The sequence below is a fragment of the Pagrus major genome, chromosome 8 (genome assembly GCF_040436345.1).
Source record: "Pagrus major chromosome 8, Pma_NU_1.0".
Classification (NCBI taxonomy): Eukaryota; Metazoa; Chordata; class Actinopteri; order Spariformes; family Sparidae; genus Pagrus; species Pagrus major.
Window position 1 is genome coordinate 4,438,047 of NC_133222.1, and position 25,417 is coordinate 4,463,463.

The 25,417-nt window shown below is 43.7% G+C and overlaps 1 protein-coding gene across 1 annotated transcript in view; it reads right to left on the bottom strand.

Moving 5' to 3' along the window:
• Positions 1–1,550: 1,550 nt before the first annotated feature.
• The window catches only part of mrpl23 (mitochondrial ribosomal protein L23), a 36,392-nt gene continuing 12,525 nt past the window's right edge, over positions 1,551–25,417 (bottom strand). Inside the window, exons 4-5 of the mRNA XM_073472887.1 lie at positions 21,344–21,417; positions 1,551–2,518 (exon numbers count right to left, since the gene is read on the bottom strand). Coding sequence (XP_073328988.1) covers positions 2,354–2,518; positions 21,344–21,417 — 239 coding nt within the window. The 3' untranslated portion in view covers positions 1,551–2,353. The remainder of the gene's footprint in view (positions 2,519–21,343; positions 21,418–25,417) is intronic.

The window sequence follows — 25,417 nt, forward strand, 5'->3', positions numbered from 1 at the left end:
TTAGCTCTCAAGGTCGTGAGGTAACGCCCGGTGCTCCTCAGGTTGAGGTGTTACTTCATGTTCTGCAGTCAGGATGATGCACCGTGATCGGTCTTGTGTCAGCACGTCACCAGACTACCACACGTTATAATCAAGGAGTTTCCTTGCTTGTGTAACGCAGTGAGCCGGGGTCACCTGGCAAGTCTTAAGGTGAATGTAGCATTCTGAGGTCTGAAAAGTGAAAACAGTCGTCTGTTAAAACTTTCTGGCCGGTCTCTTCACAGATGTTATCGCTTAAAAATGAAAGTCTATCCTTATTTAGCTCATGTAACATTTTTATTCATTAGAATAATATCCCCAAATTATCTTGTCAGCAAAATTATCATCATGGGTCAAAAAAATCTAATCATATCGTCTCCATTTTACTTCCAGTAGAAAATAAATGATTGCGAGAAAAACAATACTTTCCCGAAACATTTTAATCACTCATAGACCGGTCTGTCAAGAGACTATCGTGTTACATCGTGTGTCTCCGTCTCGTTGACTGCGACTGTCGATGACTTCATTTGTTTTCTTGAGCCCACGGATGATTTTTCTGTTGTTTTTCTTTTAATCAGTTAATAAGCTGTTCTTGTGTACTTGTTTCTCATAGAGCAAAAATGACTAAGAGACATTTATCTGTGTGGGCAACAGATGAGTGTGCCACAATCTGTCTCTGCAGCAAGTCATCTTTCTGCATCGTAGCAGCGTCCAAAAACGTCTGAAACACTACATATCCACAACTGTCAGCAGGCCTTAAATAATATAAGCATCTCAGTGTGTATACCTGAAGGCATGGGGTTTCCCTGTGACAGTAAGTAGGAGAAGAACAAGGACACGATCTTTTCTTGGCAAACGCCAAAACTTGATTTCCCAACTTTCGTGTGGGGTCTGTTCAGGCCAAGAAGAGCGCGAGAACAGGAATTTGTTCTCTCTCTCTGTTGGTTTAGCAGCTGTTTCTCTGGAGGACCCGACTGGGCAACAGAGACAGAAGGAGCAGGGAGAGAGGAAAATTTAAAAAAAAGTGAGCGTGAGTCGGACAGAAAAGAAATGGAGTGGCTGTGTAACAGGATGCTTGTTATGTTCCAAATCAGATTGCTTTATAGCGACGCAGGGGGCGAGTGGTTCCAGGCAGCAGACAATGGGCCAACAGGATCAATATTGACATTCTCCTTAGTGATAGCTGAGTTGGCTGGGTGAGGTCAGGGGCTGGACCTTTGTATTAGCCAGCCAGCATTAGTGGTCACGGCTGGGGGACACTTACTGTAACCTTGGCCTCTCAGCATAATGGAGGGTCTGAGCGAGCCCAGGAGAGGTCCCTCCCCTTTATGGGCCTTATTACCGTAAGAGAGCTCAGTCCTCTGGTGGCCCGATTCAAACACAGATCATTACTTTGTCAAAACAGCTACCAGACCACGCTGGCACACGAGAGGGCCAGCTTGTGTGGTGAACAACGTCTCGAAGTGCCAGCTGTTGAGCGCAGCAGCCGTGGGAGATGAGGCGAGGAGAACACAAGAAAAAAGTCGGCAGAGCACTTTTGGACAAGTGACCGTTTATTAGTCCTTATTCCAGCAGCACTTACAATTAGACAGATTCACTGGCAAGTCCCGCGTGCTAGGCAAACACACAAACACAAACACTGGGTAAAATCCTCTCTCAAGACTTATGGCAAGAGGTGCTACCACAAAATAATAAAACACTCCAGCAAATTCCATATCGTTGCTTTGCTGAAACAACATCTCAATTGTTGTTTACCTAAAGTGGTCAATTAATCTGAGGCAAACTCATAAAAGAGGATGTGGGTCGTCCAGGTGGTCTGATCCAGCTGGCTGAGTGTCAGGGCTACTAGGGATACCACAATATACCACTCCTCAGCGTGGTCAGACGAAGAGGAGTGTGGGAGACGGTCAGCAGAGGAGGAAAAAGGAAGCTCCTAAAGGAAAGAGGAGAGGAGGTGCAGAGGAAGGAGGAGGAGGAACAGGAGATGGAGGTGGAATAGGACGAGTGGGAGGGGGAAGAAGTGGAGGTCATCCGAGGTGATGGAGATTCTGTGCGGTGGGCTGGTTTCATGAAAGATGGAGTCGGGCCACTCTCCTCCTCCTCCTGTGATTCTGTTCTGGCTCGAGTTACTGGACTCAAGCCCCGCAAACACACTCTCACACACACACACACCAAACACATGTCTCCAGTCTCTCTCACACACATGCTCATTCTTCTTTACTACACAGAAATAGAAGTGACATCACAACAGTCGCGTCGTAAATCAATACATGTTCCCAATGAAACACCCACGCACACACATAACGAGCACAGAGTTCCCGGTCAGTGGGTTGTCTCACAGTCCGAACCACTCTGTGACCCCTCCTCTCCTGGGGTCAGGTTTCTGCCTCTGCTTCTCGTCCTCTACGAACTTCTCCTGCATCTCCTCCACGGAGCCCTCCGCCGCTGTCCGGTCTTTTTCCGGGAAGATGTCTGGGAAGGTGAATGTCTGGCCCTGTGCCTGGGATGCGACGGGGAAAAAGACAAAGATTAGCAAAAAAAATAAGCCAAATAAAGAAATTATTAGTATATTTTCTACTTAAAATCTTTTTACTTGCTTCAACAACAACAACATTATCCTTTTCCTTTGCAGAGACCACAAGTGAGATACTGATTTGGAATTCAGGACACCCTTTCTGCCTCTTTACTCCTCTTCCAGTTACACAAACGCCCTCTTTCTCTCTGGCATTCAATTTCTCCAACTCTCTCCCACATTTAATCTCTCATCTCTCTCCATTTCTCTGGTCTTGATTTATTCAGAGGGAAAGGATGGTATCCATTATTTATTCCATACCAACCCATCTCTGGCCATGGCTAATGCATCACTGGCCCAACAGTAGTCTGTGTCAGGCCCACCGTAGAGTACAGTACAGTACACACACACACACACACACGCATGCATGCTTGCACGCCCACACACAAAAAAATAACAGGTCAGTGGGTGCAGGCATGCACACATATCCATAGCCGATCCCTCTCAGCCTCTCCCATGGACACCTGGCAACAAGAATGCACTGTTATCAGTCTCAACTGGAGCCAAATCACTGCTGTCCTTAAACGACTCAACCTCATATAAAAGATCGTAACTGAAGATGAAACTGCACCAACAAGTGTTTTGATTTTCAACAAACTGCTGTTTAAAAGGTGATAAATGAGCGACGATGTTTTACATAAAAAAAATAAAACAGCTTCTGCTTCATAATGACAACTAGTCAAATGTCATTATGTAACTCATAACCCATTTCATACAGAGGCCAGACACTATAAAACGAATTGCCTCCATAACAATTGTCCATCAACTATTCTGTTTAAATATGTGAAATATTTTGTTTGGGGTCAGTGTGTAGGCGTTAAGGAATGGTCTGGCTCTGATGTGAACATTACTTTGTCTGCCTCCAACCCCCAAAATACCAAGAGAAACATGCATATAATTACCACATAGCATGGTTTAATTCCCAAAGGGGGAGACAACATGAACCTCGCTCAGCCAAAGATGCAGAATGGAGCTGGCCGAGATAACAGACAGCAGGAGTCTCGGGTGTCATTACTGTATGTTTAGACTCGCTGTGCAAAATGTGGGCTCTCAGGTGCACGTGTGCGTGTGTTTGGTCTTTTGCTGGTAAGGTAAGAACCAGGTGATCAGGTAAGAACATGAAAACATCAACATGTGACAAAATGAAAGACAATATAAATGAGTTATTTACTTCAGCTTGTAAAAACAGTGGCTGGCTTGTAAGAGCTTTATCACGGACACAAGTTATGAGATGCCGACATTATTTCACATTTTTGGTTTAACCATGTTTGAAAGGAAAACAGATTTTTATAGCAGCAGATTGGTTTTAAACTGTGCAGTTTTATGTCCCATTGAATCCAAAATTTGTTGTATGAGACGACAGTCTGTGCTTGTCTCATACAAGCACAGACTTCATCTGAAGCTTATAATATACTTTTGATAGGCACTATAACCAATGATTATTTTATTATCAGTTAATCTGCCAATTACTTACATAAAAGCAGTAAAACCTCACATTTCAAAGGCTGGAATCAGCAACATTTTTGCTTAAAAAGGGACTGAGAGGATTAATCAATTGTCAAAAAGTTGACAATTGATTTTCTTTCGACCGAGTTACCAATTTATCATCGTCTAATCCATAATTATCAGCTCTACTTCCGATAACAGAAAGTGAAAAGAAGATCCGGCGTGAAATGCTAATGAGTGGTTGATCATGATACAGAGTCCCTTATGTAAAGTAAAGTTCAAGCACACAACGCTCATGCTGGAAACATTTATTTTTATTTCCAATTTCCATTCAGATTTTTGCAGAATTTAAGTTTTATAATCTGTCACGTGTTTATTTCTAAATAAACCCCAACAAATGAGCTGAACACAGCCTTTCTTTCTATTTATTGGAGAGGATGTAGTTCATCTTCCACCAGTATTTCTCACTTAGTGTCTAATCTTAAAGCTTTCAATGAAAATCAAGACGCCCTGATGGCGAGGGACATTTTAGCTTACAAAGATCTTGAAGTAATTGATATGTTAATGTATGCATACTACCGTCAAGTCTGACATGTCCAATCTGACAATACTGGCATGACCAGGCACCTAGCAACAACCAAAACACAACTATTATGGAAAACTACTATTTTGGTATGATACTTTACACAGACTTGAATTCATGTTACTCTCTAAAACCTGGCCATTTGAGTCTAAACTCTCTGATACCAGCTTTGAGGAGCAGCTACAGCAAAACATGCACAACCTTCAATCAACAGAAAAGCAACCCTGTTCTTGTGTTCTTGTCTTGTGGCAACGCCTGTATTGCAAACTACACAAGGTTTTCTAGTGAGCGTAGTGATGCAGGAGGAGAGACAAGAGTGCAGACCCAGGCAGGAGCAGAGAGCTGCCAAACACTGGGGAGGAACCTGGAAACCGATGGCCATGCCAAGACTCTTGGTGTCTCTCTGCGTTCGCACACACTTGCCATCGAGGAACGCAGCATCCAGGACACAAACACTGGACCGGGCCGAGGCAAGTTTGATGTAGGAGTAAGAGGAGGAGGAGGAGGCAGCAGGGAGAAACATGGGGGCAGACGGTGTGAGGAAGTGACTGGGTTAGGAGGAAGAGGAAAGCAGGGGTGACGGAGGAAGGGGTCTACCACAGTGCTATAAACACCAGACCTGGCAACGGGATGAACAATGAAGCAGTGAGCCAAACAAGACTTCATCCGACTTGAACTAAACGTTGTCGCATGACAATTCACAGTTAGACGGCGCAGCGCTGGACACCTTGTGTATACACATGCCGAAGATTAATACCGACCTCGGAGAGTGCGATTCACAAAAACAACAAAGCCCCGAGATTGAAATCAACAAAGCTCTGAGACTCGTTAAACACGTCTTATTGTTGGCAGCAGGCCGCACCCTGTGTGTGTGTGTGTGTATGCGCACGCGTGTGTCAAGCGTCTGCTGGACACATTTCCACAGTGAGAGAAAGTGCTGGCAGTGAGCGTTCGTATTTTTGTTTGAAACATATACATCGCAGAGGCCGAGCCCACGTCCCCTCGGTTTCTATGTGCTCCGAGCCAAAACGATCTTTTCTGTTGTCTGTCTACCTCTGTCTGCTTGTGTATTTGTGTGTGTGTGTGTGAGAGAGAGAGAGAGAGTGTGTGCGTGTATGAGTGCGTACTGAGTGATTTATGGAGAAGACTGGCCAAAAGGGACTACAGTGGAGAAAGACAGTCAGGCATTATGTGCCTACGATGGTTCCTAGACGACAAATTGAATGCGTGAATATTTTCCCTCGCCTTGCCATCATCTTCACCACGCTCCCAATTGAATCAAGCTGCCATCCAGGAATATTGGAAAGAGGCCTCACACTGCTAGCGATGTAAACATACTCTTCTTACGCACATGAACAACCCATTACACCCACAGTTTCCCTCTCGATGGGAAAAGAAGGAGAAAACACTAGGGGGTGGAGAGGGAAAGGGAAATGTTGTCATTGACTCACTACCAACCCGTCTCACTTTCCCCATCTGTGTGCATGTGTATGTTTCCTAATTAAAGCTCTAATTCAATGTCTTGTTCTGTTTCAAAATGTGTGTATTTACTAGGGAAATTTCTCGATTATAAGATGCATCACAATGCGGACATGGAAGATTCTGCATCGCTGCAGAGACGGAGCATAATTGAGAGTCCACAGCTTATGTTGACTGTTGATTGTCCAGGCTCAGATGCACAATAAAGTTAGGTTGAAACATTGCTCTCATGCTTTAAATTCTGGGCTGATCTTAGGCTAATGTTATTTATGTAGGAGGCATGTCAGAGGGAGGCAGAGATCATCTGCGAGTGATAAAAAAAAACCTCATCTAGTATTTTTTGAACGGACATCTCGTGACAAATGTCGGATTTTATGACCTTGCTCGGGAGCACGAACTGGACGAGACCCAATACAATTACTAATTACATTAGCCATTTCACATCCGCAGCCATAAATAATAACTGTTACAGCAAGCCAAGCTAATCAGCCACGATCTGAAGAGGCGCTGTCAAGTTTGCCATCCAACTCAGAGAGGTCAGCCAATAAATGCCTTATCTTAAAGTGTGAAAAGGATATTATTGTAGATTAGGACAAACATGTAAGGCACATCAGATGGATAAATGTTTTGTTTTTGTCATGTTTATGTATTTAAAAGATGCAGCTTTTATTTTGTAGACTGCTGTAATCTGATTATTTGAAGGACTTTCTAAATATAAAAAGGGAATTTAAATTATGAAAAAGTAGCAATGTGCAGTAATATAGATCACTGAGGATGCCATACGCCGAGATGCACACACCTCACACCTCTAGTATTTACAGTGTGGGTCAGATTTAGGGGGGGACAACAATCAGTGTCCTCATATTGTTTTCACAGCAGTTACATTCAGAAAGAGCTTAAAGTTGGTGAAAAGCCTCCAGGACACAAATGTGCCTCCGTGACAGAGTCATACACAAACCTTAGTAATCCTGTTTTGCAGCCCCAGAGGGATGGAAGGAAAGACGAGAGTGAAAAGAGAGAAGACCAGGCAGAGGATGGAAAGAGAGACACAAAGGACAACTGTATTCTATCTGATTGACCTTTGCTTCTGATCTGTGACAAACTGAGCATGCAGTCATAACTCAAAAACAGCCGCAAGGGGGGGGGAGAAAGAAGTCCTGGTGTGTGTTTGTCTGTGTAATAATTTCCCCTTAAGAGCAGAAAAAAAAAAAATAGAAGAATGTTGAAAGAATGGACAAATGTGTGTCCAGTAAGCTTGGAATGCATGTGAAATCAATACAGGGAGAAATGTGAAGGGGTCGACCTCTTTTATTATTCATAAGCTTGAGATTTAAGTATGAAATATAAAAGCCATAGTTGTTCTGGCTTGATGTGTTAAAATGTCTTTGATGAAAACAGGAAGGTGGCCGGTGCTCGGTGCTTGAATAGAACATTATGGCACAGTCGGCAAACTGAGGACACAAAAGGCTGATTCAACCTGCTGCTCTGAGAGTTAAAACATACGGGACACGACCGGACTGGAACTGGACCAGGACCAGCTGCAGGACCAGACATGTGACAGATGAGATAGACATCAGCATTTAAATGCCACTGAATGGGCTGCACAGTAAGCGCAGAGTAAGAACTATGTTACAAATCCAGAAATAAAACACAAAAGGAGGCTTTCAAAGATGATTACTCAACCCCATTGTAGTAGGTTTGATTTCATTTTCCAATATCCTCGATCCGCAGAAATAGCCTTTATGGTATCGGGTTTTATGTCGTCTGGAATGAAATAAGTTTGGAGCAACATTTTATTACTTTGAAGACTGTTTAACAGCTGTAAAACTACTCTCGGGGTCAAACGGCGACTTCCATTCAGATAATCTGGACAACTTAAGAATTGAATCCATCAGAAAAGGCATTCTAACCGCGCTTTTACTACCCGAGATCAGCCTTTAGTTTGTGTTCTCTTAAAACCTTGAGCACCTAGAGTTATTGTGGTGCTAAATAAGATGTGACTGAGGGGGTGGGGGCCAAGTACACTGACTTCTTGGATGACCACACTTAACCGAATTAAAGAACAGAGGAGCTTCTCAATGTGGTCACGGAGACTGAAAAGGCTTTAAGTGGTCTTAAAATGTGAAACTGAACCATTCACGCCGGCCCCTCAGAGACTGTCAGACAAACTACATATGACTTTTTTTTTTTTTTTATTTGATGAGGAACAATCCAGAAGTCATTGGATGATAGAGCCATTCACAAAGCAGTCAATAAAAAAAAAAAAATCAACCAGATGTTGGCGGTTGCTGTTCGAGTATGGCCAGATCTGAGCCGCACGCTGAAACGGAGAGGTGTTGACGACGCGATGGGAAATCTCATGAGGCTGTGGCTCATGCGGCTGCGGTGGCACTGTGGTGGGGTAAACTGTGGCAAAGCACAGAGACATCTTGAGTACTGGTGGTGTGTGTGTGTGTGTGTGTGTGTGTGTGTGTGGTAGTGAGAGAGAGACAGAGAGGTGTTCACATTGTGGTAGAATCTATTTTGACCGCACGGTAGGAGAGCCTGGCAGACTACAGAAGGAGAGACCACAGTGATGAGGTTACCAGAATTAGAGCTGAGGGCAACCCCCTGTTGAGTATATGGGATAAATGTGTGTGTGTGCGTGTGCGCGCGTGTAAACCTTGTTTATTAGGGGAAACAGTGAACGAGCAGGCATAATGCTCGTTTTCAACAACACATGCAGATGCATACATCAACACCTGAAGCTGTGAGAGAGCCGCCATTTCTTGCTGTCGGTCAGAAGCAGTTCCACTTGACCAGCTGAAGGAGGTTATGTGCCTTGCTCAACAGCAACTCAGCTAGAGGGAAGAGCATTTACTACACTTTCCACAACGGGACTCAGTAGCCTCACTGTGTGTGATCACACCTTTTTTCTTTGGTCTCAAACACCAAACCAAACTTTGTTTTGCATTTTTTCTTTTCAGTTCATTTAAGTTCACACTGCCCAATTACAAGTGATCCGGGGCTTGTAAACGAAAGTCAGATGGACTCACAAGTAGCTTGTTTATTGGACAGGGTTTTGGCAACCTGTTATCCTTTAAGATTACAGATTTTGGCAGCTAAAGAGCATGAGAGTAAAAAAACAAATCCTTTAGGTTTCACTGAGGACTGTGGACTTGTCTGCGCTTTTTGACATAATTTAGCATCTCTGGTCTATATAACAGATAAGAAGCAAATAGCTGACTACAGTGATCTTTATAGGCTGTGGTTTGCCCTTGGTTCATTTTGTTATGCTCGGCTTTCCAAACATGAGTAACTGCTGAATATCCGATGTCAACATCCGTCTCACTGTACTCATAAAATCGTATGAAATAAGTGACCAAACAGTGGACAACATGTTTATGAGAATGTTTTTGGGGCTGTTTCCTGTAGCTAGTTCAGATTACATTCTCCGTTTTAACAAATTGGACCCCTGTCGGCTGGGAAATGGACCCATCAGATTTGCCTTGAATTATGTTCTTCCCTGACTAAACCAAAACAGAGGACTCTGCAGTCTTCAGGGGTTTCAATCGGCTTCAGCTCCGATCAGCATGACGGGAACCTGACACTGGGGTGGACACAATACTTTTCCCCACTTTTATGGCACAATGCTATGATGCATGTTGAAGTTAAGGTGCATACTGTACTTATCCATCCGCTTCTGTTCAAGCTGCTCTCGAACATAATTCAGTTGGCAATGAGATTGAAAAAGACACTGAAGTTAAAGATATTCAAAAAGTAAAGTCTACTGGATGCAGTCTGATGACATATACGATCTGTTGCTTTCTACTCTTTCCTGTTTTTCCGTCGTGTTCGTGGTGTTGAACGTGACACACCAAAAAAAAAAAAAAAACAAAGTCAAATGTGACTGACGAGTATCATTTTTATTTTTGCAAAACTGACCAGCAAAAATAAATTTTAGGTCATATTGCCCACACTTTGTACTGGAGAATAATTCTATATGGCTATTTATTGACTTCCTCTGGAACAAAATGACTTACTAAGTTCGGTGTCGTGAAATAAATAACGGCAGACACAGCTCTCTTCTTTGAACATCAGTTTGATTATTTTTTTGTGTGATTTTTTTTTCATATACTGTATATCGATCTGGGAAAACACTGCAATGATGACTTTAACCATATCGTTCAGGCCTGTTGTCATAAATGTAAAGTAGTGGTCGTATTATATTACAATGGCGCTGCGTTATGCAATACACCCATGGTTTAAATTTATTTGCATGTATACTCATAAACCCAGAGTATCGACTCCCCCTCTGAAATGCTGAAAAACAAGAAACCTGGGTTTGCAGCTAAAATATTTAGGCCAGCTCTGCAAGTGCACTAAAAAGCCACAGACTTATAGTGACTGTCCAAACATGCTTGGTGTGAACACACTCCAACTGTTGATCTTCTCTATCCATCCACCCGTCCATCTCTATCCTACAGAGAATCCTGTGCCCATACTGTTGACCTCTGCTCTTTAGTTTCGCAGTCTGATACTGTATTATGTCTACATGTTTTTTTCCCCCCCAATCGGAAGTCACAGAAAGAAATAGTCAAAGTAAACTGGGAGAGGCAGGAAGGACGATGGAAGAGGGCAGAAGAGGAGAAGAGATGTAGCCTGAAGATTGTAAACAGCTCTTGCTGCCAGGCCCCTGGGTGGGCCACACATTCACTCTCACTTTATCTTATTGACACACAAACACATGCACACATGCACACACACACACACATGCACACACACACATAATACTCTGCCCCTCTGTCCAGACCTCCTGGTACAAACCATTCCAGGAACAGAGAAGCGAGAGACAGACATGGAGATAGAGTGAGGAGAAGCGAGGGGGAAGGAGTAACGAGAGTCAATATATCTAAACATGAATAAAACTGAACTCTTGTTTTCTCAGGAATCACAGTGAGGTGAGAATGATTCAACAGAAAGATACATTTTAAGAGATGGAAATGAAACTACTCTACGTTACATTTAATCTTTGTTCACCGAGGTAAAATAGAGTCAGGTGAAGAAGTCAAACTGTTGAGACGACATGAGAGCCTCAAGTAGAAAAAAACAGCTGAGAGGAAAAGGCAAAGTGAAAACTTCTCCCTCTGCAAAGACAGATTTAGTGGCAGTGAGAGTAGACCACTAACCAATAGCATCCTGCTGCGGGTTGGTTCGGGGTCATGACCCTGGCCCTCCCTCCAATTACAATGACATCTCCTCCACAGCCCGGCAACAGCCGAATAACTTGGTCAGCTTTGGCTTGCAGCAGTGTATATTTGTGTGCATCTCCATGTCATTCATACTAATGGCCGTTACAATCTTACGGTTCCCATGATGGAGAGAAACAGTGTTTTGGACAATGTTTACAGACAATGTTTGGTGTGCACGGATGTATACCTGCACATGGAAATACAAACTGCCTGCCATATGCATAAAACTACTTGTTTACTCCATCTTCAAATGCTGGCAAAATAATCACCCACTCACCTCTGAAAGGTAGCTATTTTTATACTTTTTTGGACTGCCATGTAATCAGATTTTGTTGCAAATGCTAGAATCTATGGAGTAAACAAAGTTATGAACACAGGGTCAACCGGGGTCTGCTGCAAGATCATTTATTAGTTTGTCCACATTTAATTAACTAGTTTGCACAAGTACGCCCACTCCTTGCTCCGTGAAGGAAGTTAATACAGTTGACATTAAACAAACTATTACATTTTCTTTTTTTATTACATTGCTGCCTTCTGGTAGTTGGGCCAAACATAATGCGAATGGCAGAATCTGCCCACTATCAATTCATGTTCATGAAAATCTTGAGGATTATAACTTAAATGCAGTGAATGCATGAACGCTTGTGTCAACTTTTACCTAAAAGGATTTGTAGTTACAGCCTTATACATAGGAATATCCTAATCACTTCAACACGGTGAATCATTATTTCATTATTATTATTTTTCTTTTTTATCATTATTTTTGGCCTTTTCATGGCTTTATTCAGACATTACATCTGAATAGTAACAGGAAACAGGATGAGGGAGGGGATTACACGCTGCAAAGGGCCACAGGTCAGATTCGAACCCTAGGCTGCTGTGGTGTGGTGTGCGTTTTTTTTTTTTTTTTAGGTATTGCAGTGCATTGGTATTTGGTATTAGCTTGAACCTTATCTGAGTACTGAGGTTGTATCAGGTTTGTTATTGGCAGTCAGAGGAAGTTGGCCTGGAGCATCAGTGCATGCTTTAATACCTGGAATGGAAGTTAATTAATCTGCCAATTTTAATGACAGATATGAGCAATAAAGCAATTCTTAATGTGGTCATACAGTGAGAAAAAGTACCGATGCATCAAGATGCGCATAGACTCGTATTGTGTGGTATCCCTGGCCTAGTGTGCACGTGCTTTGCGGGACAAAGAGCAGGAGTCAGGCAGGTGGGGGGAAAAGCTGCTCCGGTGTCAACTGAAAGTACTTTAAGATCTGTCACAGAGACCCTCTGACACACTAGCGCAGGGCCTCCAGTGATACATACGCGAATACTTCTGCCCAGAGACAAACAGGGGGTGTGAGGGAGAAAGTGTGCACGTGTGTGTGCGTGATAGTTTTCATGTCTGGGCATGTCTGCTCTCAGCCTGCTACTGGAGACATTGAACCCTGGTAACAGAGCTCTCAGGAAAAGATCATCGCCATCTAAGTACACACTCAGCCACCCACAAAGACGTTTACATCCATCTGGTCATGAACTGGTCAACGACAACAACAACAATAACACTGACAGCGACAGCCAAGAATAACACAATCATATCTGTCCATATTAGCAGTAATGAGGAACAAACGGTGAGTCATATGGCTTTCCGTTGCCCACCCAACCCCTGGACCTTAAAGCCAAATCACACCTAAACCATGGCCGTCTCAGCTATCCACCCCCATATCAGATACACACACACACACACACACACACACACACACACACACACACACACACACACACACACACACAGCTGTTCACTGTCATTATCCCCTCCATCTATGTCATTCACCCCCCACAACCCCCACGATGTACCCCATTTCTCTCCCCAACGCATGTAAACAACCCTCACGTACCCTCCCCCCCAATCTTAAGCATCCCTTCCATCTACCCCGCCCCCTCTCGGCCAGACCCAACAATCTAGGCTACCAAACACACACACACAGTGAGTGTTAGACCCTTCCTCAAAAACACACATACACACACACAAGCTCACCCCTACATGCACATGCAACATAAACATCCAGGCAATGCCCCTGCCCCCTTCCCAACTCTGAGGAATGCGGGGACCAGCTGTTGGAGAAAATAAAAAACGAGGAAGCATACCAAAACAGGAAATGCATCAGCAGGGGCCTATCAGAGGGCTTTATCAGGCCAGTGGCAGCCCCGCTGAGAACCTGGGTGGCGCCATATGCTGATTGGCTGATCAAAGTGGCAGCTGTGTCATTACAGGTCAGGAGGTCAGGGGTAATCAAGAAAGGTTACGAGCATGCGCACTCGTGCATGTGTGTGTTGCCATGGCTATCTAAATGAGGGGAACTTGGAGGAAATGTGGGAGGAAATGCAGAGAGAGATAAGGTAAGAATCAATCGCAAACGACAAAAGGAGAGATGGAGAAAGAGATGTAGAGAGAAAGAAAGAATGAGATCTGCAAATCTAACTATGTATTCAAACAAATGAACTGTTTTGTTTTTAGATCTCTGTCCTGTTGTGCTTTTGAGACATCCATCCCACGTGTCTCTCTTCTGCTTCTCGATAAAAATCAACATTTGTCATGGCCATACATCAGCAGCATGGTCGTGTCATTAAAGGGCGTATCATCGGAACTGAATTGGGCGTTAAGACTGAAACGTGTGAGAAAGAAAACAACAGCGAGCCTCGACTGAAGCCATTCAAAAAAAGGTTTGCGTGTGAGAATCCAAACCGGATGGTTAAGACCCTGCTCGGTTCTCTATAATTCATGTTCTCTCTCCACTGAGCTCTTATGAAACCTACACGTACACACATACACTCGCACACAGCCACACACACACAGGATTTTACTTCGGAGTGAATTTTCCAAATCAGGAGACACATAGAAAGATGGGGGGGTGGGGGGCCTTTCAGCGAAGCTTGATTGCCAGGAAAAGCTTCTGCTTTTATTAGGCTCACCACCAGCGTACTCGCACGTGTGTGCACACACATACAGTATATACGTACACACACTAATTAGTGTATCAGGCCTTTCTTTCCTTCCGACGATTTATACGCCTAGAACGCTGACGGATACATTTAAGAGGGGCTGCATGACTCTGGATAAAAGGAGAATCATGAGCTTCTCCCTTTGAACTGATGCTTTAGTTTTCTCTTCCTATTTTTTAGTGAAACATTTGATAAAAATATTGCCTCTGTAATGTCACAGTGCCTCAGTAAACATAATGATGTCATAGTTATGGACTAATTAAGGCTTTCTCTTACATCTGGCCTTGAGAACGTCATCATATTTTGACTGTCATCATCGTTTGTCTTCCTTTAAGAGACTGTAAATTAGACACGACAGAATATGACCCATTATTAAGTATAAGTACACTACTGAAAAATGACTGTAGAAAATCAGCTTTGTTTGATTTGTTAGACAATAGCTGTGATTTCTTAAATGAAATCGGATGAAGTTTCCTAGTCCACAAAACATTTCTGGAGCTTCACAGCAAAACAGCGTTGCAGCATTCTCCTAAACAACTGAAGTAGATGGAAACTTGTTTTAAAACCCGAAAAAAAGACAAGTGAAAACAAAAAAACAACAACATAAATTGGCTCCATTGAGCTCGTCCGGTGTAATGAAGGTCTTCAGAAACTCCAAGATCCCAAATTGATTTCAAAAGGCATTATATACGCCTTCGACGTGCGGTCAAGCTTGTGCACTTCAGACAGGGTGAGCGCTATCGCATTTCAGCTTAGCAGCTAAAGTGAAGCTTTCTGCTTCACAAAGGGAGTAAATAACATCTTTTCAAATCAATTTCAGATCTCAGGGGTTTCAGAGACTTGGATTACACTGGACAGGCTGTATAAAGCTATTTTTTTTGTATTTTTTATGTCGTCATCGTTACGTTTTAAAACAGTCTGGTTGTTTAGGAGAAAATTGCAACGCTGTTTTGTGGACGAGGAAACTTTTCCATCGGAATGAGGGTGAGAAGATAATGACTGAATGTTTATTTTGAGTGACCTTATCCTTTGAAGCTCGCAGGAGGCTGTGATACATAGTAGTCATACACAATAAGGGGATGCCCTTCGCTGTTTCAAATTTCACAGATAGCTGCATTGTCCACTCCTCTTATCTTCACCGGTGTGCTTGCTTGTAATTACATTGAGAAATACATTGTTTCCTGTATGCTAGGCTACTGGAAAGCAGCCTAGCATACAGGAGAGATAGCATCATGTAAGAAACACTAGCGGTATGAATTAAACGGCAATTGTAATTTGATGTATCATCCAGCTCTATGTGGAAAAGAAAAATGAGACAGACAGAGGAGAAGAGAGCACAGGGAGAAAAGTGGCAGAAGTTAAAAATGTTAATTGGCGTGATAAGCAAGGGTGAGGCAGCACCGGGAAGGGAAGGAAGCAGAGCGGCACACACAGACAGACAAGGCTGTTCGAGGAAAGCCTGTGTTTGCGTGACAAGGTGGAAAGGAGGAAGAGGGAGGGAAGGAGAGTGGGAGCCATCATGATCCAAATAGTTGAAAATAATAAAATTCCACACAGATAAGCAAGATTTCCCCCTCTGTGCGACCGCCTGATTCAGCACCTCCAGCTCCAGAGAGCCGGGGCTCAGAGCGGAGAACAGGAACGGGAGGAGGGGAGGTCGAGGATCACGGGGGTTTGCAGCCCCCCCATCCTGTACCCCTCTCCACCACCACCCTCTCTCTCTCTCAGACCAGCCAGATACACACAGTCACATAAATACACACAACCCTAGAGGGTCTATTGTTAAGCAACAAGGAGTCAATAACAGATAGGAGGATGGGAGGCAGTGAGAGAAGCTGTACAGCAAAACGTTGCCATCTAGTGTCAGTCAAACAGAGAGGGGAGAGCCAGACTTGGCCACAGCTTCCCTCTCATAATCACTCTCAATACAGCTGTTTCTTTCTCTCTCCCTCCTTTTCAGCTGTGTCACAACTCCTCCATGTTTGCCACTCAGTCTCTCCCCTCTGTTTGTTTGTCTCTCCCTCTCGCTCTCTCTCACTCCTCTTTAACTGAGGCCTTCCCCGTGGATCGAGCGGGGGTGGAGAAAGCGACAGAAAGAAACACGGGAAATGAGCAATTTGAATGAAGCTACCACTTATTCTACAACTGTTGGTCCAACCCCATATCTTGTTTTGTTCTGTGGTCGTCGGGTCGGGACATTGCTTTGGGGCAACGAGTAATCTGACTGGTGCAACTGGTTTGCTTCACTGCTGTCAGTGTCCGAGACCCTGGAGAGAAACCATGACACCCTATTTACTGCTTATATGAAAACCTTGCCAGCAGACACACAAACAATAATGAAGAGCTACTTGAGTTATGTGAGAAAGATCAGGGCTTTTAATACATGCAAACATCCCCACATGACTAGAACAACTGCTAAGACAAAAAGACCAGACAAACGTTCCAGACCTCATCAGAAAAATTAGTCTGCAATGAAGCAAGTAAATACAACCTTAGACTGTATAAAGCACATGTATGCAACTTCTAGACAAAATGACTGCAAAACACACTGAACTTATTTAAAATTTTAATGTTATGGAAATTACAATTGCATTAAAAAAAACACATTTAAGATATGTGTTGATGGGTCTAGGCTGTCCTCTCCTAGATCGTGACCACTAGAGCCACTATGGCCGAAATTATCGGCTGATATTGGCCTGTCACAGGTACTGGTATGGAAATAGTTGTTAAAGCAGAAAAAGATGCTTGGGGTAATTTCTAATTATCTAATTCCAAGATAAGTTTACAGTGAGATGTCATTTTGGAAAATACATTGTATTGTCAAACTGTTAAATATCCTGCCTCCACGGCAAACATATCTTTGTACTTGACAACATTTAAGGGATCATTGCAAAAACTGTTTATGTATGTTTTCTGTGTATACAAGAATAAGGGCCAATATATCAATATTGGAATATTTAAACTCTCTAATATTGGTATCCACTGGCTTTAGTGACTACTATCAAGTTAGTGACAGCACTGGTTAATGTGTAAACAAAACAATGTGCTCACTTCATGACAACTAAAGGGCGGCATCGTGACAACACATTTGACCATCTGTGTGTCTGCTCTCCCTCCTGCTGCAAAGTTTTCACTCATCATCTACTTTTACTCATTCGCCCTGACGCAGACTCTCCTCTGACTGTATGAAGTGAGCTTTTGTCTACTGAATGGAGCTTGTGTGGGATTAGTGCAACCACACCCCACAAAAGGACAGACTTACAACAATGCGTACGGACTCCCAAGCAAGGCCAGATAACTCTTGATACACATGGACGTCTAATCTCTGTGTGATTTTATTAGGTGTATACAGAGTGTCAAACAACAGTGGATTTTTATGCTAAATGGTTGCAAGCATCTCACAGGTGCCTGGAGGTGCCTGGAGGTGCCCAACACATAAAGAACACAAACTCCTGCTCCTCCCTTCTGACCTCTGAAAACAACTCGAGGAAAATGTCTGAGATTCCTTTCTTTACACGGATACATAACAGGCTTTCAGGGAAATGATGGAGAACCTTTACTTAAAAGCTAAAAACTGGTCAATTACAAAATAAAGTTAGGAAAATGTTCCAAATGTAATTTGCTAAATATTTTCCAAACTGTTTCCTTTAAAACAATTGAGGTTAAACCACAAAACTGCAAGAGAAATTAAATAAAATCAAAGTTATTTTTCAGGATCCTGTAAGAACTGTTAAAATACAGCATGTTGTCAAACAATCTGAGCAGCTGTAGACAATCTGCTGGGTGGAAATCATTACTTTTATAGCATGGATTTGACATTTACAGAACAATGTGGCACTAAACTCGATCATTCAGAAATGCTGAGACTGGTCAGGCATCCCATTCATATATTCACAGCGTCACCCTCCGGGAGCTTTCAACATGCACTCTGAGCACTCAGCCCACTGAAGTGCTGCGGCTGGCACCAGCCAGCAAAGCTCGCTTGCAAACTAGCTGCCACTCCAAAGAGAGAAAATAACTCCTCCCCTGACCAAAACTCACCACAGCCTTTTCATTTACATGCCAGGCAGAGAGTACTTTATCGTAAATGTTTGACTGACAATAATGTTGCCGAATGATGACTGAAAACATTCAAAACTGACTATAATTTCAGGACTGGAGTGCTTTCTCTTTTATTAAAAGCACCAAGTTGGATTTACAAAGGTTTCAAATGAAGGCAAGGTTTAACTGGAAATGGTGGCACAGTGCGCTTTAGCTGTGAGATGGGCCAAGAGAATTTAATGAGGGTAAACCACAGGGTCTGACATGCATTATGAACATGATCGGCTGCAAAAGAGCCTTCTTTTCTACCGAGCACATTCAATCCAACTTTGAAAGACGATTTTTCTGCAAAAATACTGCAGGTTTTCCTGATAATAAAGGTGACGTGACTTGCTCACATATTCTTAAAAACCACAGGAAAATGTTATTACACAAATATATAGTGAACCACATGTGAAATCTAATTACACCTACTGTACATGAAGTAATGTCTACAACAGAGGTCAAGAAGTGCATTGCAGAGTTTTCCAACATCAGCCCTTTACAGCATCAAATAGATGGAACAGTGTGAGCTGACTGCGAAAATCTGAAACAAGTGTTACCCCGAGCGTAGTGACTAAAGTTAGCTCTTTTACACTCAGCTAGTCCTTCCTAGCGGTGCATGAAAGCAGTCTGACTCTATATACACCAGTTTCACGGATGTGCAGCCAGACCTATAAGCAGTCTGATAGACTCAAGATTTTTCATTTTCTACTGCTGTTTTTGTCGCCCCACCACCAGCACCATACACACACGGCCTCTTCCCCCTCCCCCTGATCGCTTTGCCCCGTCTCTGGACCTCCCCGCTCTGGCATGACTCCATCATGCCCTTAGTCACCTCTCCTGTGTGAGCCCCTCACACACACATACACACTTTCCCACACACAGTGCACATTTCACACATGCAGACGTTATCTCCTCCCCCGTTACTGGGGTCCCCCCTAAGCCTGAGGAAAATGGCCGTCACGGAACCCCGCTAACGGGAGGCCTCCCCCCGACCACAAACCAAGAGTAAGGAATGAGAGAGAGAGAGCAAAACGTATTACTGCTGCAATATTAGCTGATGGAGGGAGCAGGGGGAGAGAGAGAGAGATGGGGTAGAGGGAAGGATGAGGGTAGAATGGGGGGGACCGCGGTGTGAGCATCGACCCACAGAACACTCTCCCACATGTGGAGTCAATTAGGAACAATCTTGTTTTCTACCCACCGCTGCAAAAGAAAGGAGGGTTTTCTGGGGCTCTGTGTGTGTGTGTGTGTGTGTGTGTGTGTGTGTGTGTGTGTGTGTGTGTGTGTGTGTGTGTGTGTGTGTGTGTGCATACACAAGAGAGAGAGCGAGGTAGGAAAGGGAGTTGAGGGAGCATGTTTTTCTGAAAAACCTGAAAGAGGACTAGGCTGGCTATTCGGTTCTATATCAAGCCATTTTAAGCACAAAGTCTGCATCTCAGACTTTCTCCCCGCTGTTCACCATCAAATGAGCATGACTTCAGAAAACCACGACATGACTGCGACTACAGAGCGAATGACACTCAAGGAAAAACATCAGTCCTCTAGGGCTCAGCATGCATGAATGATGCAAACATGTCACCGTGTGTGTGCTGTTCCGCATCCTCACACCTATCATCGTCGTGTGCATCTGGTGAGACAGAAGCATCACTACTGACTCCGCTGGGAATTCCAGACGCACACAAAATCACAGGCCACTTCCTTGGTGTCAGACAAGAGGAAGTCTCCCCTTTTAAAAGATTCATGGCTGCGGCAAGTATGTATCCTCTTTCAAACTGTCGTGTTTAGACAATTTTCATTATTCATCCGTTTCAAGATTGATGGCTCCCAGTCGGGTGGGCGGCACGGCGTAAACAAGCGTCTACACCGCTGCTGATTTATCTGGGCAAGATCAAAACGGCAGGCACAAAACAAAGGCCCCTTGCTTTTCACGTCTGCATCAAAGACGCATTAAAACACTGACTTTTTTTACTTTTTTCAGGGGAGGTTTGTGTGATCTCAAAGAAGAACAGACTTCAAACACTGGCAAGAAGCACAGGGAATGGGACTTCCTGACCCACGGCTCACCTCAAACACAGGTGTGAAGGCAACGGCCGTGATGCAATGAGGGAGTCTGGGCTGACACACCAACGGTGGGAGTGTCCTTTCAAAACTACACACATGATTGTTCACATCCCAGCCGTGGCACAACACACAAGCACAAAAAGTAGAGCTATACCAGATGATAACCATATCTCAATATTTCCTGTAATAAGTCTGGCATGTAACCAAAGACGACCTTTCACCTTCAGGCCCCGCAAGAACGCAGACTGCTGCTTTCTCTAGAGGGCAGCCAGAGTGTGTGAACTGCACAGGAGAGAGATGCAAAGTAGAGCTGTGTGATTTGTGTTAGTCTAGGTATGTGTGTGCACAAGAGGCTTCTCTCATGAGAACAGGGAATAACATTTAAAAATGGCAGATAAAGACAGAGTTCTTGTTTCCATTTTTTTGTACATGCGTGTACGATGATCTTCATTCCTGTTGTGTGTCTTTTCGTACCTGTATGTGTGCGTGCAAGAGCTCACCTTCAAAAGCCGCCTGCCCTTAAGGGCTCTATGGGGGAACATCAACTTACCCGTCTCACCTCTCTCACCCCCCTTCAAAAAAAAAAGCCCATGACACAAAAAAATGAAGGCTCGAGGGCCCCGATATGCCCTTGCCCCTAGGTATTGTGTTTAATAGTGCAGCCTCAACAATTAGAAAAACACAACACAGCAGGGCGAGATAGAGAGAGAGACAGAGAGCGAGAGAGAGAAAGTTATTGTGGAGAGGTCTCCACCTCCCACTGTGTACTGGAATGGAGTCAATGAGCTAATGCTACTCAAACAACACAGCAACAAGAAAAGACAGAGTAGGAGTCAGAGTGTGTGTGTGTATATGTGTGTGTTTGTATCTTCTCACCAGCTGAACGTAGGCTACTTTATAGTCAGGCTTCTTAACCTTCTGGCTTAGGTGATTCCTCTTCTTATTGGAGCCTGAAAAACAGAAAAAACACCGGACATTGCATCGCTTGGCAAACAGGAATGACTAAACATGAGCAAACTGGTTATGAGACAGCAGACAGCGCGACAGAGTGATGATGATGATGATATCGTTTATGAATTTGGTGCGAGTTGGGTTGGGCAATGTGACGATAAACTGTGAAGACGATGGAAATTTGTTAACTGGTAGAGAGATGGTGCTATATGGTGGGAAATGTTGCTAATGAGCGAGTAGAGATGCTTTCGTGTTTTTCAATGAAATGAGTTCCTCAATTTGAAAAGCTATCACTGGATGAAACAAATATGGACTCCAGCATTGGATTTAGTTTTTAACAATAAACACCTCACTAGTATATCTCTATTAGCTGCAACAAATTAATTAATTGATTATTCAACAGACAGAAGATAAAATAACTATTTTCTATTACATTTCTTCAGCAACAATGGCAAACAACACAATGGTTCCAGCATTTCTAGTATGAACATTTGCAGCTTGTCCACATCTATTTCATTATTGATAACTCATTATTTTTTCGTTTTGGACTACTGGTTGAACTAAACAAGCGATATCATGGTGTCACCTAGGCCCTTGGTATCACGATATATGTGAATATCCTGATGTACTGACATACAGTCCTACAATTTCCTTATTCATTTTATATTGCCGCAAAGAGGATGAAATATTTATTTTGCCTCTTAACAACATGTAAGGTGAAAAGATTCCAGTATGTTTTAAAACATATTCTGATACTTATTAGTGGATATCATCGTGAATTGTAATTATTTTTGGTCAGGATAATGGTGATAAGAAATATTCAGATTGTCCCATGCGTAGTTTCCAGACTAATCCTGTGAGTTGCTATAGTCCACCCCTGAGTGACAATCAGCAAAATGACTGAAGCACTATCTTGACATCTATTTACCTGCACAGCGATTAACTCATTATGTTTCATTCCTATCTGAACAACAGATATTTTACTCTACATTTTTCCCTGTAGAACAGAGCACAAGCTGAGCCTGAGCCTTTTGACTGCAGAAGGCAATTTAACCTTTTCCCCAGCTGGAGATGATGGTGACATCATCCTCTCTCCTGTCAGACCTTTCACAGTCTGGAAGATAAGGGACTCTGGGAGATGCTGAGTGTCTGTGTGTCTGTGTGTCTGTGTGTGTGTGTGTGTGTGTGGAGGCAGGCTAGGATTCTGGCTTGACAAAAATCAAAGGTAATTTTACTCAACTTACAGGCACTTCACACACGTATCTCAAACTTTGCGTTACAATGTAAACCCACCTGATGGATAATGACGAGAACATCAAACGGTTCATCTCTAATCTCAACGAGACCCTGGTGGTCAAGTCAACAGGCCCTCTGAGTAATGGCCATTGCCATGGGAACGGTTTATGACATGAAAAACAAGGGAAACATTCCGCTGTAATGAGTCATTTGTGTGTGTCTGTGTGTGTCTGTGTGTGTGTGTGTCTGTGTGTGTGTCTGTGTGTGTTTGTGTGTGTGGTACGTATAGCTAGTAATCACTAGCCAGGCAGCCCACTGCTCAGGGAAAGCCCTGAGCAGGGTTGTAAAACACCCCCCCTCCACGCCTCCCTGGCTAACTGAAGGCCCCTGTGTGTGTGTGTGTGTGTGTGTGTGTGTGTGTGTGTGTGTGTGTGTGTGTGAGACAGTGGTAACGATGAGTGTGTGTGCCTCTCAGTGTGTGTGTGTGTTTGTGATTGTTGAGGGAATCCACAGGGAAATGCTATGACGTTTTAAAGAGCAAGGTAAGGCACTGACCTGTTCCCCCCCCGTGAATAAATCTCTCACACACACACACACACACACTCACACACACACACACACACACACTCTTGTACACCTTGAAAAAGATACCTTGAAAAAGTGCGTTTCTCTTCATTCACATGGCCCTTTCCTAACACATACAGACACACAGACAAAGCTTTCATACAACACTCGCAAACGCAAGCACAATTTCTCCCACTTTGAGATTGCGGTTTGGCAGCCGGCTATCATGTTACAAATCCCAGGCCGGAGGGGTAACCATGGCAACTTCTTCCAAAATACCCCTGCCGCCCATGGAGGAAAGAAAGGGTCGTTTGCGCCCCTCGCTCTCTTCTGCTGGTTCCCATCTTTACGCTGCCAATGGAGTGGAACTCCTGACGCAGAGAGGGGGATACCTTCTCTGACGCACCTCGGGATCACCAGGGGCCCCGAACCTCCCTTTCTTCTCTATCCTTCTCTGTCCCCCCACAGCCTACTGCTTTCCTTCCACCCACCCTCCCAAGGGGCTTTCCTTTTCCCCTAGCTTTTAATGACACAACCCTAATAAACAGCGTTAATGGGTCCTCCACACTGTAGGCCAGGCCATACTAGGCGCCTCTCTCCTCCCTCCCTCCCTCCACGTCTCCTAACCAGTTTCTCCTCCAGAGGTAGAGGGGGTTCCTCGTGGCCCTTCAGGCGCAGCGTAGAGGGGGCTCGTGCCTCGTTCCTCAGCATATCTCGAACTTAAAGCTACCCATATGTCCTCTCCTTCTGTTCTTCCATGAACTTGCAAATTCCTAGACTTGTAGGGATCACAATCACTCTATGTTACCCTGAGCCGTCTACTCCCCCAATAAAAAGTCACAGAGATTATTACGTCAATGATATAAGACTGTTGGCTCTATGATCATCCTTGACGAGGGGTCAGGAAGGGATCGGGCACTTAGGTCCTTGAACTTGCAAGTTTGTAAGTGAATAGCATGTGTTTGTGTGGAGGGAGCGTGGGGTGTCCTGGGACAGCTGGAGGCTGGAATGCTGCAGCAGCAGATTGTCAGATAAGCAGCTGTGTGTGTTAGGGGAAAGGAGAGCCAGGCACGCCAACCACTACCACAACTAGCCGCTGGAAAACACTCCGGCTGCTGCATGTCAATGGGAACATCGCAAGCTGAAATTGCTAATAGCTGCTAACCAACTTTTTACAGTCTCCTTCACAGAACCAATTTGGTTTAATGCCTCCAAAACAAAAATCATCTTTCTGTGAATTCCAGCACGCCATAACCAAAACTTACTGGCTACTGGGATGGCTGCAACCTTGAGGATTATACAACCTTGGACGCTGAAGTCTGCAATACAAATGGACTGAGAAATGAGTGCAACACACTGAGCATGTGGATGGATAGTGATACGGGGACTGTGACGCAGGAGTAGATTCAATAGATACTTGTTCTGTTGTAGTTTTCGTCGCTGGAATCTATTGTAACATGAAGTCACTACAGATAGTGAAAGTTGCTTATACTTAATACTTAAAACACACATTTTTGGTGGAGATTTTAAAAAGCAGCTGTGGAAAGTAGTCTGACACATCATTGTATCAAAAAGCTTCATATCAAATTTCAACACAATATGACTGACATGCAAATGTTTTGAATAATTAATCTATTATACGAAGTTGAGGCCACTTTCTGTCATCGAGTTATCAAATAACTATTTATATAATTTACAATGTTGTTTAACACACTGTGGATGAGTTTAGCATACGTGTGTGTGTGTGCATGTGTGTGTGTGTGTGTGTGTGTGTGTGTGTGCGTGCGTCTTGTGTGTGTGTGTGTGTGTGTGTGTGACCATTTGCTCGATTTACTCATAACAGCTGCAGTACAACTTTAGGATTTTAATTTGGATGAACTGTTTGTGGCTTGGCACTGCATACCATGAATCAAATGTTTTTTACCACTGCTTTAACACCCTCTCTTCTCAACTCACTTTGGATGGGATCCATGTCTTTACATACTGTACATTCTACACCAGCAACACAGACAAACAATCAACACAATGGCACAGACCTCTGCAGGGGTTAATGTTTATGCCAGTTATTCAATCCACTTCAAGTGTGAGAGATCCAAAATTGCAATGCCTACATACGATTGCTCTTGCAGAGGTTAATACAGCACTGAATCATTAGAAATATAAATATTCCATGGGAGCCACTCCAAGTTCTTTACATGT